A 14,654-nucleotide genomic window follows, 5' to 3' on the forward strand; every position below is an offset into this window, starting at 1 on the left:
CGTCCTTTACAAATTCACATTGGTCAAATTTTGTCCCTCTCTAAATTTCTGACTAGTTTTTGGCTGGAATCCACCAGGTGATCATTTTTTAGGGGCAAAATTATCAAATCACATTTTATATAATCTGATTTATAGTCTCTCACATTTCGCAAAATGAATTTGTTCATCCATCATATTTCATAAAATGAATTTTTTCATCCCTCACATTTCACAAAATAAAATTTTCATCTCTCATTGATCATGTGTATAAATAATATTTTCTTGTTCTTAAAAATTCATGTACATGTATATTTGATTTTTCTTGAACAGTACGAATAACATGTAATATATCTTTATCTAGTTTCAACTAAATAAGCTAATTGTAGTTGTAGGTAAAATCAAATAGAAATATATTATATACAATTCATACTATTTAGGTGAAATCACATAGACATATATATGGGTTTAAAAAAAATAATTCATACACATGATCAATGAAGGATGAAAAAATTCATTTTGTAAAATGTGGGGGACGAAAAAATTTATTTGTAAAATGTGAGGGGCTATAAATCAGATTATGTAAAATATGATTTAACAATTATACTCCTAAAAAATGATCATGTGCAATGCACATAGTGAATTCCGCTAAAAACTAGTTGAAAATGTAGATAAGGATCAAATTTGATCAATGTGAATTTGTAAGGGATGTAAAATTTCACTTTTAATAATGAAGGAAGAAAAAACTCATTTTGCAATATGTGAGAGATATTTTGAATTATTTTCCTGTACTTTAAACAGTTTTTGGACGTTAGACTCAGAACAGCAACAGAAGGATATAGCTGAAAACAACTGTGCCTGGATATTTTTCTGCAACCTTAGGTTGACACATGACTATGCTCTTCAAGAGATATATATAAAAGCACACTATTTTAGTCAAGTTCATTGACATCTGTTTTGTCCTTACCATGGAGACAAATGACTCCTTTGCTGTATAATAAACAAGTCTAATGTATACGTGAATGGTACATAATTTTGAGTAAATCCAACATAAATGTTTAAAATGATTAAAAAAAAAAGGAATAGCAATAATCCTACCAAGAAGTTTAATCTTGGACTTTAGCCAGTTTTAGATCAATCGATGAGTTAATTTCCACCGGAAAATCTGTCTAAGAATCCTAGCTAATAATGGATGTCACCAAGTAATCCGTTTGGATTGAAAACTATGCGGAAGAAGACTTTTATTTACTATTATACTTCTTTTGATACGATATATATAAAATTACAAGGTGATAGAGTAGCGTGTTTATAGTATCTCCAAAAAAATTTTCTGAATAATTCCTCCAAAACAGTTGACCTAGATATGTAGCGTATGTCAAAAAGAGTACTTTTCCAAGGTAATAAGCTTATATCGTTGTGAAAATTCTACACTCCAGACGACTAGAAAGTGTTTTTGTTTTTTTTTTTTTTGCCCTTCAAAAATCTGATTTTTAGCTTGGAAAGCTTCGCATTTAATCAAAGAAATTGCCCAGCAGTTGTTCTTGGTTCCCTACACATATATACCACAACATTTTATTGTCAACATTTGTTCTTGATTGCCTACATAATCCTCATCCTCTGAATTTTCAGCTAATTAATACTAGGAAATAGTGCGCGTGTTTCCATTTTCTTGTTTTGACTTCCCATTTCTATAATTTTTAATAGGTTGATAGATTAGATTTTATAATTTGATTTTATTGGTTGGAAAATCAGTTTAGTTGAGCACAATTATTAAAAAGAGACATAAAATATTGCGCTTCTAGAGAGAAATAATTAAGTGGACTATTAGTGTTTAATTAGTACCACCCATAACTTAATTAAGGGATGGGTTGGGTGGTATGGGGGAGGAAGTGTAAGCAAGAGGTCTCGGGTTTGAGTCCTTTTAAAAAAAAAATAAATAAATAGTACCGCCCATAACTTAAGATTAGATTAAGTTTATGGAATTGAGTTCAAGATATAAGCAGTGCTAAATTTTGGTAAACCATTTACTTAAGGAGTATAAACTGACGAGTAATGGAAATGTTTTATTAAAAGAATGTACAGGATATATTGGTGCTCAACTCGATTTTAACTTTCACGTGTCCTTTTATTCAAGGATAATAATGATTTACAATACCAAACACGATGGACTGCGATATATGAATCATAATTTTGTAATTTTCTCTCTTATTTATCTTTACTTGATTTTACTCCCACTATCCTTAATTTCTATTTCAGTAAATTATAGGTTACTTAGGTAAGTCGTGATTTTTTCTGTCGCCTTTTTTTGTAGCATACTCTATGTTTAACTGTTTTGTTTTTATTTTCTTACCCCTAGAAGTGTAAACAAGTCTAATCGAGTTGAACATCTTAGTGATTAAATTTGTTTGATTATTTTAACAAATTTGAAATTTTACTCAAAATTGGCTTGTTTATTTGCTAAATCGAGTGTGAACAACCTTTTTATTGAGTTTAAGTATTATCGAACATAAAATACTATTCAAATTTAGCTTGATTAATTAATGAATCAAGATCAAATGAACTTGTCAAACTCGATTTGAATATCGAATTACTTTATTCATTTTTCAATTCTTCCCATCCCTTGTCATGCCCTTTTTATCACAACCTGCCAGCCATAAGATTAGAATCCTAAACCTAACAACAGAAGGAAGATTCGCCCTCTTTATTCAGTTGACACACATTCATTGCAAAAACTATCCAATTACAAGACTTTATAAAAATGTCCGACTCTAAAGGTGTGATACTTGTTTGGAAAGGGATTTTTCACCAAAAAATCTTTACATTTTCTGTAAACACATTTTCGAATCATATTTTTATCTTATACATATCAAAATCGGTACAGTATATTTTTTATAAAAACTCCAGAAAATTGCATTCAAAACATTAGTTCTTGCATTATGAAATTAAGGGCATTACCACGCTTTTGAAATAAAGCAGTGTCACGCCTTTTGCCTGACTCCTAAATTCCTAATTACCCAACTTCAGACAAACAAGAGGTTTTTCTTCCAAAAAAAAAAAAAGGGTGTTTTGGCTGAAAGACGACGTCGTTGGACGATTTTATTCATCACAGGTTCAAATTTATTATTTTCAAAATTCCGGGATCCCGCCACTATAAATATCCCCCACAACGCGAAAACTTTTCAAACTTCATTTCCCCAAAACTGATTCCGGAGAGAGAGAGAGGGAGAGAGATGAGGACGCGATCGACTAAGAGGAAGACATCGGCGGTGAACCTATTGGCATCGCCGTCGCCGAAGACAGCAGAGGCGACGACGCCAGGAAGCCCTATGATGAAATCTCCGAGTGAGTCGCCGAAGGGATTCGAGTTCAGCTTCAACACAACCAAGCTGGCGTCATCACCATTGATGAAGAAGAAGAGCAACAGCAGTGGCGGTGTAGGAGGAGCATCATCGGCTTCGATGTTCATGCAGCGTACCGGAGGAGGGCCAGGAGGATTCTCACCCTCGCCGCTCAGAGGTATCAACTCCATTTCGGATCTGAAGGGGCTAGCTTCGTCTGGGTTGGATTCTATCAAACGTCAGCTGGAGCGATCGCAGTCAGAAATTCTTAAGGACATTGAAGCTTCACAATCTCGTCTCCAGAAACGATTCAAGGTCTCTTTCTGTATTTATGTACGCGTTTTAGTTCATATTCAACGAGTTATGAACTTAATTACTCTAATTAGTACTGTATGGACTGCATTTTATCTAATTTCGTTGGTGATACCAAATTCCAGCTTAATATTCTGTTTTGTGTACCTAAATTTCATGATTTTTGAAGCTATGGAGTACTCTGATATTTTTCTTTTGTATGTCTATTCGGTTCTTTGATACAACTATGAGTTGCTATGGTGATGTGTTTTGCTATAATCTTTATTTTATTTATCTTTACGGTTTTGTGATTTTTTGGCAGAAATTAATTCAAATCGTCTGTCTATGAAGAGTGAAGACACATACAGAAAAATGATATGTGCAGACATAGAAGTTTTGCTAGGATTTTCTTATCCTTGAAGTTAATTGAATAATTATACTGGAAAAAAATAATGATACAATCTAATTGAGGGTATGATGGGTCATGTGCGTGTATATACTTATGATCGGATAAGATAAACTAACAATTATTGTATGGTACAAGTATTTTTTTTTGCTTCTCAAATTGCATGTATACTGTCAACTAAAATTCTCAAAGGATGTGTGCTTCGTGGTCTGAATGTTTACATATAGATTGTTTTTATCTATCTTAGTTGTTATTCTCCATCAATCTGCTTGTTTAAATGGAATTAGAGTGAATTTTTTCAAAATTCCGTTTAGGTTGTTCTTACCTTGTGATATTTCAACAACTCATGGTTAGATTTTAACATGCACACCCATGCTTTGGCACTTGCGATGCCGGCTCTTTCAACCATTGTGATTACACTATGGCCCAGTTTTTGCAGATAATTTTTCTTCAATAGTTAAATAAGGCGTTCCTCATGTGTAATACTGCAAAGACTATACCCAATCACTTTAGAATTACCATAATTTTCTGCTTGATATATATATATATATATATTTGCTAGTAATACTCTTGTATTTTCCTCTTAAAAGCTGCTGCACTTTTTTGACTGTTTGATTAGAAGTCGTAGGTGTTGGATATACTATACCTGTGAAAATGGTTATTTTTGTGGCACTGGCATTTGTTACCATTCATAAACTGTTGCATACCGTGACTGCATTGCAATAGATGTCTTAGACATTGGTTCTACATTACTTTGTAAAGTTTGATTAGTCAATATATGTACAAAGTTCCCATAGCCATATGAGACATCATATTGAGCATATCATGGAAGATCCCTACTGTGAGATAGTTGCTCCTCTTGAGGTCTAGTTCACTTCTTGTTTGTGCATGGTATTGTACCCTTAAAATATGAAATGAAGAGTTTCTGTTGATTGTGCATTACATGAGATGGTCAACACTCATCATATTGCATTGCTGGTTGAGAAATATAGACTATCTGTTAAAAAATGAACTATCATTGTAATATTGTCTGAAATTATGGTAAGCTCACTCTCATTGATACGAGCACATGGTTCATTTCTTTCACCCTTTATTTCTCTTCTTCTATTTTTTTCAATAATTAGGCTTTCATCTATTCGCAAGAACTAAAGTGCAATGCCCCGGGGCCACAAGCTCAAGTTTAGCTTTCAGTACAGAAGTACTTAATTGTTAAAATTGGTTGTATTACTAAGTTACACAAGTCGACTTCAGCCTTTAAATTTTTGAACTGTATAGATCAAGATTTAGATTTTATAAGGGATTGCATTGCAATGTGTTTTTAAAAAGGTTGCACAGAAATATGAGGAAAGGGTTCACTTAACTGACACTAAGCCATGCAGCAGAACATGACATCACAAGATGTGGACTTACCTCAATGTCATCTTGGCATCAGCATCTAGAATCCCAACAAAGTCTTTATGCTTCTTTTCTCTTAAGATTCTTAAATTTGTTCTAGTACATTTTCTTTCCAAATCTCCTCAGTATCTGTTATTGTATAAAGTCTAAGCGCAGTTGATTTTTTCTGTCACAATATACTAGCTGAGATTATGATGCTTTAGTTGCTAGTATTGTATTGCACTGCAATTATGGGTAATACTTGCAAATCTTTGTGAATCAATATCTCAGTGCACCTTTGCTCTGCTTCACTTCTTGTGCCATGATGACAGATTCAATCTCAAGCATGCCAGCAAGTGATGGACGAAGCAGAGAGAGAAAACAAGAAAATGTCTGATCGTATCACTGAAACTCGGGAAGCAATGAAGGTCGGAGTCTTGACTATCATCTCACTATAATCACCGCAGTATCATTCTCTAACTCTGCTGTCTTGATGGACTTTCAGGCTTCATACAATGAATTCATGATTGAAGCACAGTCCAGTGCATCACGTTGTGAGTTTCTTAATTTTTTCCAAAATGTTTATTTTGTTCCATACGTCAAATTTACTTCAGCATGGTTTATAGCTGCTGTTCTTCATACCGGCTCATCCAAATTAAGGAATAACCTTGTATAGGGCATAAGCAACAACCCATGTCTACATATATGACATAATTCTTCCAGCCTAACTTTCTCAGCCCATGAACTGTTTCTTTTCTTGGTTTGTCCCAAATTGCAGTGTGCAAAACTTCCATTCCTGAAATTTCTCAGTCCTTTGAGAAATCCATCAACTCTCTCAGAAGCCGCTATGGGATTTCCTCAACTTCAGCTTTGTAGACTTGCTGAGTTTCTAGGTGAGTGTATTACTAAAGATTTACTGTCCTGTGAATCATATTTTCTATAGTCAGCTTTGGCGTTTAATTTATACATCTACATGAAAAGTGCATGTCTTGGTACATAGTCTTATATGCTTATTTGTGTATGTAAAGCTGGATTCAGAGTTTCTCTTTCTGGAAAGTGACAATTCCAGCAGGAGACATTTACTCAGTTTGCTGGTAACTTGTTTTAGAGGTAAATCTTGTACTGGCTTTAGGAAAAAGAAATAACTGTGGAAATTTGGAGTAGCTTTGACACAAGACAAACTCATAAATCTTGGACAGGATAGTTGATAAAATTGAAGGATTGGCACACAAACATTTTGCGCACTGTTGACCCTCGTTTATATTTACTTTTATGCCACTCAATGTTGATCTTTGCCTTGGGTTATAAAAACTGCATTGTATCACACTTTAAGTAGTAAATCACCCAAATTTTGGTTGTGATAACTTCTGGTGTCATATGGAAATACTGAAAATTCAGGATGACAGAATACACTTTCAGCATTGAATTTAGAGGGCTTCTTAAATGTGATGAGGTGCACGCTTGGTTTCTTTCATCCGTCATTGTCCATCATCTTTTGCTTTGTGCCCCATTAGACTAATCTTTTAGATGCTATGTCTATTCTATGCCATCCAAACACTAGACAACACTTGTGCTTGAATTGTGTTTACAGTTCTTAAACATTAATGTTGCAATTTATTATTTTGATTTCTGGACTGAATTTCCACTCCCTGCCCTTCCCTTTCCCTCAAAGTAAGAAGAAAAATGAAACAGAATTCTATACATATGAACAATCCTCCTGCTATGGAATCTTGATTTTTTTTTACCCTTTCTGCAGAGAAGTTGCGGATGGTATGAAGAGAAGCTGCTGGAGGTGTCTTATTGTAATATGATTTCTTTCTTAGCTTGTAAATTTACATCGTCTGCATAAATCTGGCTACAAAAATAGAGAGGATACAAAAAGGGTAAACTTGTCTTAAAAAATTCATAAGCTACATTAGTGCTTCTTCCCACTTATTTGGTAGCATCGCTTACTTTTCCCTTGTTCAGCTCCTGAACTTTGATTAATGCATAATCCATACTGTAAAAAATTTGTAACTTCTTGGTCCTGCCGATTATCCCTACAATTTAAATGTTAATACTGCTCATGATTGCCCAATAGTGAGCCTAAAATTTATTGTATGAACTTTATAAAGAAGTTGAGGTTGAGAGGTGAATTTTAGTTTATTTGTGCATTATGACAATTTTATCTTCTTTGAAGATGCTAAAGAATGGATTTCAAAATGTGCAAGACTGTTGCCTTTGCCCACTCTCCTCCTCGTGTACGAGACATGAAAATGATGGGGCTCAGTGATGGGTTATTTTCCATTTGGTTTTCGTTTATTATTGTTATTATTATAGAAAAATTATTACCATTTCCATAAACTCTCCTGAGTTCAAAAGCTGATCAAACTTGTCATCCCATATAACTTTTGTCAGAAATTGTTATGCCGAGTGAACTGGTCAAACTGATTAGGACATGGGTGACATGCAAATCCCATCTGGAATAGCTGTTCCCTGTTTTATGGTAAATTCAGCAGGTTCTTTTCTTTTACTTACTTTTTTTTTTGGGTAGTATAGTCCTTTTCGTACGTGTAAACAGTAAAACGAATCAGATAAGCTTTTTGCCTCAAAGAATCTGAAGAAAGATATCCCCGACCAACCATTTGAGCCCTTGTAACTGAACCGAAGCAGAGAAAGCAGTGATGGAAACCTGTTCCTATCCAAGACCACATCCCTTATCCTCACTCTCTTCAACTTCACTAAGCTCATCAAAACACCTTCTTCAACTCCCAATCTTAACACCAACATATAGGAACCAATCTCGTCAACCACAATTTACCTCAATCTCTGCAACTCTAAATACTCCAAGAGGCTTCGGACCATCCCCAAAAAAGGCCAAGAAGACCAAGATACCAAAGAAAGACTATGATGAAGAGGAAGATGATGATGATGATGATGAAGAGGAAGAAGATCGAGAAGAAGGCATTATACCAGAGATAGTCACCAACAGAATGATGAGCAGAATGGGATTTTCAGTGGGTGTCCCTTTGTTTATAGGGCTATTGTTCTTCCCATTCTTTTACTACTTGAAAGTTGGGTTGAAGATAGATGTGCCCACTTGGATACCCTTTATTGTATCATTCATCTTCTTTGGGACAGCCCTTTTGGGGGTTAGCTATGGGATTGTGTCATCCAGTTGGGATCCTTTGAGAGAAGGGTCATTCTTGGGTTGGAATGAAGCTCAGAAGAATTGGCCTGTGTTCTGGCAGTCAATTTGGGGTGGTGGATCAAAGAAGAAGAAGTAGAACTTGTACAATCTGCTGTTATTGCATAATCATTCATCAACAATTAATGCCCCTTTTCTGGGAATGACTTGCCTAAATTTTGATGATTGCCTTTTCTACATTTCTTTAGTTCATATACTCCACAACACAAGACCCCATTTATTTTCCCCTACATATAATGGCTTCGCTGTTTGTAGTTGTTGCCATTGATTTCCGTTTTCTTTTCTCATTTTACTTTTTGCAGTATCGCCTGGATGAGAAATGTTCTGGCTGTTATTGACAGTAAATAAGTAGCTGAGAAGGGACATCAAATTATTGAAAGCAAAGGTCTAATCTCCATACCAGATTTAAAATGACTGCATCCTTATGCTTCTTAATTATCTGTTCTCAAATTCATGTCCTTTTACACCTATTTAATGCTGCCATTCTAGGAATATTATTAAAAAAAAAAAGGAAGAAACCTTTCTTCATGCTGCCTTCAGTTTATAAAAGTGGACAAGGGCTAGTGCAGTTGTGATTTGATCCAGTTTTGTGTCGTGTTTATTACATTATTTGGTATACAATCAAATTATCGTATTATATTTGTTAAAAAATTGATATATATATATATATATAATATTTGATATATATTCAATACAATAATCGTTATGTAACACTGTTAATATAGAATTAATCTTTCCCTCCACTGAATGTATATATTATCAGTATTGGATGAATGACAATTATATAAAATTTGAATTTGAAATTCAATTTTTGCATATGTGTCATGGATCCAACGGTGATAGTGTATGTACTGTCAGTGTAGGAAAGATATACTCTGTTATATATCAAAATTATGATATGTACAGTAATTAAATACAATCAGACAACCTTACCTGCATCCAGTCCACATTGTCGACGAAAGAGGAATTATTCAAAACTATGACTTAGACACCTGCGGTGTCATTGTTGAAACAAAATAATTTGAAGGGCTCAACGATCTGGGGTTACCATTTTTCAGCAATGGGATCGGCAAAAGTATGAATCTGGCAGCGTTAAATAAGGCGGACAACCTGCTTTAAAAATCTCTAAAACTTCTTGCTGTTAAGGAACATTTTGCAGTTCCAGCCACAGCCCATCCGTCTTTCAGAAGGGTTGGGCCTGCTATGTGAGGTCCACATCCAGATTTCGCAATCTGCTCCCCTTTCCCAGTTCCCTCTCCAAACACATAAATTAAAGTCGATTATTCGGAGGTTTTCTCCTTTATTATTAGATTAAATTTTATGTAAATTAACAGTGTATATATAATCATGATCGGATGCATGATATATATATATAATTTAAATTTTAAATTCAAATTCAGATCAGTTGTCATTTATCTAATCATAATAGTGTATATACAATATTAGTGTACAATAGATTCAATCCTTTGTTGGCTGGTGTTATTATTTTGTTCCTAAATCCTAGGAGAGAAATGAAAATTGCATGTTTTATAACATAGTGATTTCTGAAGACAAAACGAAGTGATTGGAGGGAGGTTGTTTTGAACAAGCAGTTTTACAGTTGGTCTCTTCTTTTAACACTATTAATCAGTGATTTTTTTTTTCAAACAATATACAAATCTACAAAAAAGAAGCAAGTAATCAAAGTGTTCTAACATTGGAAATAGTGAAAGTCTTAGGATCGAGATTTGATCTACTTTACACAGATGATTGATCGCTGAATATCTTTATAATCACTTTACAAACTGCATGGCATTGCTTACCCAAACCAACATTCCTAACGTTGGAACAAAGTTTAAGCTCGACACAATGCTTTTCTTTTCATGCCTCCCAACCTTTGCACATTACTTTATACTACATTATTTTGTGGCTTTGCCTATGTGGTAAGGTACCCCCAACACCCTAACTAGTTGAGTTGCTCCCCTTCTTTACTCTTCTTTTGTGTTTTTGTAATGGAAGATTTAAGGTTATCCCCCTAGCAACAAAAAATATTCATACATTTAAAGAGTAGTAAAACAAACTTTTATTAACATAGATATTAAAGGGACTTGAAATCAAGTCCTTTTATTTCAGGGCTCTCACCCTTTTTTTTTTCTTTTTTTTGTACAAATTTAAGTGCTTTTGGGAATGTTCTTTAGCTAAATAAGACTTTGACATATTGTTATTTGGTAAGTTTCACATAAATAGACACTAAGTAAGTTTTTCTTGCTTATACTAGACTAAGACGTTGTTTGATAATCCAATTCAGCACTTAATTTTAATAAATTCAGATGTTAACATATTCAGACGCGTTTTGATGATCAAAACTAGAACATCTAATTTTATTAAACGGCATTGAATTTTTTAGACAAAATTTGCTTCAAAAAATAAGTAATAAACTATTCACTTATCACTTTTATCACTTAATGTGATATAGACTCAAATGTATCAAATTTAACAATCACTAATTTAATGAAGTCAGATTTCAATTTTCAGATTTTAGTTTCATCAAACGTAGCCTAAGTAATGAAAATTAACAAATCTGACAATCTAATTTTGCATTAGAAATTGTCATCCGATTTTGCGTAATGGATACCACAGGAAAAACAAAGGGACAGGACAGATTAACATATTTGGTAATGCCAAACTTGTTGCTAGGTTTTGTTTGCTCCCATGTAGCATGGCTTATGCTCATATAATTGGCCAATAAGTAGGCTAATCAACAATAGGCTTTTTAGCCTTTGAATTAAAGGTTTCCGTTCAAAATCTGGTAGCATTATGGTCCCATTTAGTCGTAGCATTTGTACGATTAATATAATTACTATGTAATCCACCTAGCAATGCACAAAAGGGGTGAAGCAATACAAAAGTTTTCATTCAAAGCCTATAGAGATTTTGAACTTTACTTCCAAATTGCAAGAGATAGGATTGACAGGTGAGCTTGAAGAGGGGTGCATGGCTTTGGACCTTGACTATGCTTTTCTTGCTTAAGAAGATCTCATGGGGAACCTCTTTAGGGCTGGGGGGATAAAAGCTTCCACACTCATAGCAAACCACGTGGCAAAAACCCATTTGACCACAGACAGAGAGAGAGTGAACTAGAGACAGAAATTGAAGTCATAGAGGAGAGAGAAGGTTGGAATTATTTTTTGCTTCTTGTCTCGTTATTCCAAGCATTTTTTCTTTGCTTAAAGAGAGGTTAGCCCCCATTGGAATAAAGCTAAGGGACAGACAACAAAACTGGTTAAAGCTAAAGCACACAATTGCCCACATTGCCAAAGCAGCAAAATTGCAACAACAGCCAATGCTGACAACACCCGCAGCAGTAGGTAAAACAGTAAACAATTCTGCGTGAAATTTGGTCATCTCTGCCCAAGGAAACCAAAACAAAATCTCAGTACAGTGAAGGGTCACAGCCGGCAGGTCAGTTTGAATCTAACGTTATGTAGGAACCAGTAGTCCATAGTGGATTTTACCTGTAAAGTCTTGAACGTCAGACTTGGATTACTTAGTTGTGAGGCAAGACAGAATCAGACATTAAAATATTGGAGGATAACATCATCAGTTGTTAGGTTATTAACCATCATATGATATCCACTGGTCATTATCACTTTTGTGGAGAACGACAATTTTTAATCAATTAAGGACTTTTGTACTGACATTGGATATCAATTAATCAATTGGGTTCTTGTCTAAACTAAAACGCCTGTCAATCTTAACAAGAAACGGTCAGAAGTTACATTCAGCAATTATGTAAAATGGGGTGCAGACGATTGGCCAAGAAGAGGGTCGGTCTGCAGTAGTGTACAGAGGTTAAGAATCATCATCATCATCATCATCAAATGCATGGTTATTGCAATCTTTTATAAAAACAAATAAGGATGATTAACTTCTTCCTGTAACACTTTTATAAGAAATACGTTTGTGAGATAAAAATATGAGTAGAATTTCTCAGAAATCACGATTAATTTATTACCATGAGATCGCCCCATCAGAAATGAATGCAGAATCCTATTTGGTTATTTGCTTTGATGTCTGAGTCATGGAGGAGATGGGAAAAGATCAATGGTAGATTCCAATTAGGATTATGTCTGTGTGCTCGACACCAGTATTTCTTGTTTAAAGCTTTAGCCTTTCTTAAGCAAGTTGAAAAGACCCTAGAAGAATCTCACAGGAACCTTATATATAGATGTAAGCCTCTACTAGCTCCTCTCAGAATTCATGCAGCATCACGTACATTTCTTCTACTTTAAACTACTATTTTATTCCCTCATTTTGCAGAAGATTCTGTTTTGAATCCAAGTCAAAGCTCAGAAGTGGGAAATGAGAATTTTAGCGTATTGGAAAGTGCAAGCCCACGGTGGGAAAAGAACAAACGACACCAATACTATTCTTGGCATCAACTGGAAGGAACAGTCTTTGGTTTTTGGCTGCTTTTACGTGGAATTTCCAACATTTTTGGGGTATACAAAGGAGGATTAGGAGCATAAATGTCTTGTACAAATAAGTTGTGGTTTCCATGGGGAAAAGCCAATAAGTAAATAAACTGCATGAAATAGTTACGTGTGTTTGTTGTCAACAATTACAAGAAACAGACCTGAATCTTAGTTGTAAATTAAGGTGCATAATTTTTTACATAGGTTTAGAGTTGTTCAAAAGATATTTTTTGCATCAAGTCATTTATATTAACTTCTTCTCTGATATGTTTTCTACAAATTTTGCTAAGGCCTGAAAAAAAACATCAAAACGCTGATTCAATGCTTAGCATGGCATTTTCCTAGTACGACTAAGTGTTAGAATATTAAATCTAAAATTTGATTTAAGGAATGTATGTTCTTGGGACATCCGCCTATTGCATAAGATTTGCCTAGTATGTTTTATCCCTCTGCGTGATTGGCGGGATATTGCACGGGACGGAATTTATTCAGTGCGAATTCTCGAATAACGATTATGGTTCCCTTATCAACAAAATAATAATAATAATAAAAAAAAAAAGAATGCGTGTATCAAAAAGGTTGTAGGATTGCTTGCTGAATATGTTTTTCAAGATTTGTGCATCTGAACTCTTTAAAAGTTCTGCTACCAAATGAAATAGCAACCACGCACTAGACACACTTGAATCTTTGTGCCATGGCCTTGTAGACATAATATTTTGGTATTTCAGAAGTTAAGTTATCCTTGAGTGGTTTACTCTGCCAATTTGTAAGTTCTCTACAACGCAAGCATATATGACTGCAAATTTCGCCTTGAATAAGTTTCATCTTCAAGAAACTATATGAATCAAGTGGAAATACTTTTCCCAGAAAAAAAATTGACAAACGATTCAAAATGAAAATCTTGTAGTGTATATCTTTTCATGTCAATTTCTATGCATGATACCTTGTTGGCACAAATCAAAAGTAATTTGGAAAATACAACGGCATGTGTCCTAGTCTCGATTTTCAATATAATTTAAATTTGATGCATTTAGAGTTTAATTAAGACTTATATACACGTCTATCTGTGTATTATTTTTACAATTATAAGATGCAAATGAAGGTTTAAAATAATCATAAAACTACACATATAATTATAATTAACGATTTAAATATGCAATTTTAGTAGCTGCTTTAGTAAGTTATTCATATATATAAGATGAATCCTCAGGATTTTCCTTCCACCATTTTCTTGTTTTTTAAAACATTTTTTCCAACTATGAGTTCCATTGACCTATATCATAAATCAAGGGACCATGTTGTCAACATCTTTCCTATTTTTTTCTGGATTGCATACTTAAATGCTCTTTTCTTTTTGAGACAACCATGAAATTATAAGAGCTAGAACTTTTAATATGGAGTATTATGTTTACATAATACTAGATTCAAAGCGCCTAATAACTGGACAACCACATTTAAGTTTGGTGTCGGAGGAGTGAACTATGGAGGGATCAAGGATACAACTAGAGGTGGCAAATTAACCCACTTAACTAAATTTACCTATACCCGCCCATGAATAGATGGGTATGAGTATCTTAAATTTTTTTATATGGGTATAAATGGGTTACCCAATAATAAAATGGGTATTA

At 34.2% G+C, this 14,654-nt stretch overlaps 2 protein-coding genes across 3 annotated transcripts; both read left to right on the forward strand.

Annotated features, from left to right (window-relative positions):
- The first annotated feature begins 3,203 nt into the window (after positions 1-3,203).
- Positions 3,204-7,464, forward strand: LOC113781612. Of its 2 annotated transcripts, none has more exons than XM_027327575.1 (5): positions 3,204-3,629; positions 5,718-5,813; positions 5,891-5,939; positions 6,164-6,278; positions 7,142-7,464. In XM_027327575.1, the coding sequence occupies exons 1-4, from the start codon at positions 3,207-3,209 to the stop codon at positions 6,259-6,261; spliced, it is 666 nt and encodes a 221-aa protein (XP_027183376.1). In that variant the 5' UTR covers positions 3,204-3,206; the 3' UTR covers positions 6,262-6,278; positions 7,142-7,464. The 2 variants fall into 2 exon arrangements, with proteins under 2 accessions (XP_027183376.1, XP_027183377.1); XM_027327576.1 differs by having other exon boundaries at positions 7,147-7,464.
- A 528-nt stretch (positions 7,465-7,992) lies between these two features.
- On the forward strand, positions 7,993-8,840 carry LOC113779600 (protein PAM68, chloroplastic). Its single transcript, XM_027325241.1, has one exon. The coding sequence runs from the start codon at positions 8,049-8,051 to the stop codon at positions 8,649-8,651; it is 603 nt and encodes a 200-aa protein (XP_027181042.1). The 5' UTR covers positions 7,993-8,048; the 3' UTR covers positions 8,652-8,840.
- The last annotated feature ends 5,814 nt before the right edge of the window (positions 8,841-14,654 follow it).

This window comes from Coffea eugenioides, chromosome 8 (genome assembly GCF_003713205.1).
Source record: "Coffea eugenioides isolate CCC68of chromosome 8, Ceug_1.0, whole genome shotgun sequence".
NCBI lineage: Eukaryota > Viridiplantae > Streptophyta > Magnoliopsida > Gentianales > Rubiaceae > Coffea > Coffea eugenioides.

What these genes read in the sequence shown, in the direction of transcription:
- LOC113781612 (XM_027327575.1), top strand. Translation starts at nt 3,207, where the DNA reads ATGAGGACGCGATCGACTAAGAGGAAGACATCGGCGGTGAACCTATTG. An exon ending in GTCTCCAGAAACGATTCAAG is followed by an intron (nt 3,630 to 5,717) that starts GTCTCTTTCTGT and finishes CCATGATGACAG; the next exon opens with ATTCAATCTCAAGCATGCCA. An exon ending in AAACTCGGGAAGCAATGAAG is followed by an intron (nt 5,814 to 5,890) that starts GTCGGAGTCTTG and finishes ATGGACTTTCAG; the next exon opens with GCTTCATACAATGAATTCAT.
- LOC113779600 (XM_027325241.1), top strand. Translation starts at nt 8,049, where the DNA reads ATGGAAACCTGTTCCTATCCAAGACCACATCCCTTATCCTCACTCTCT.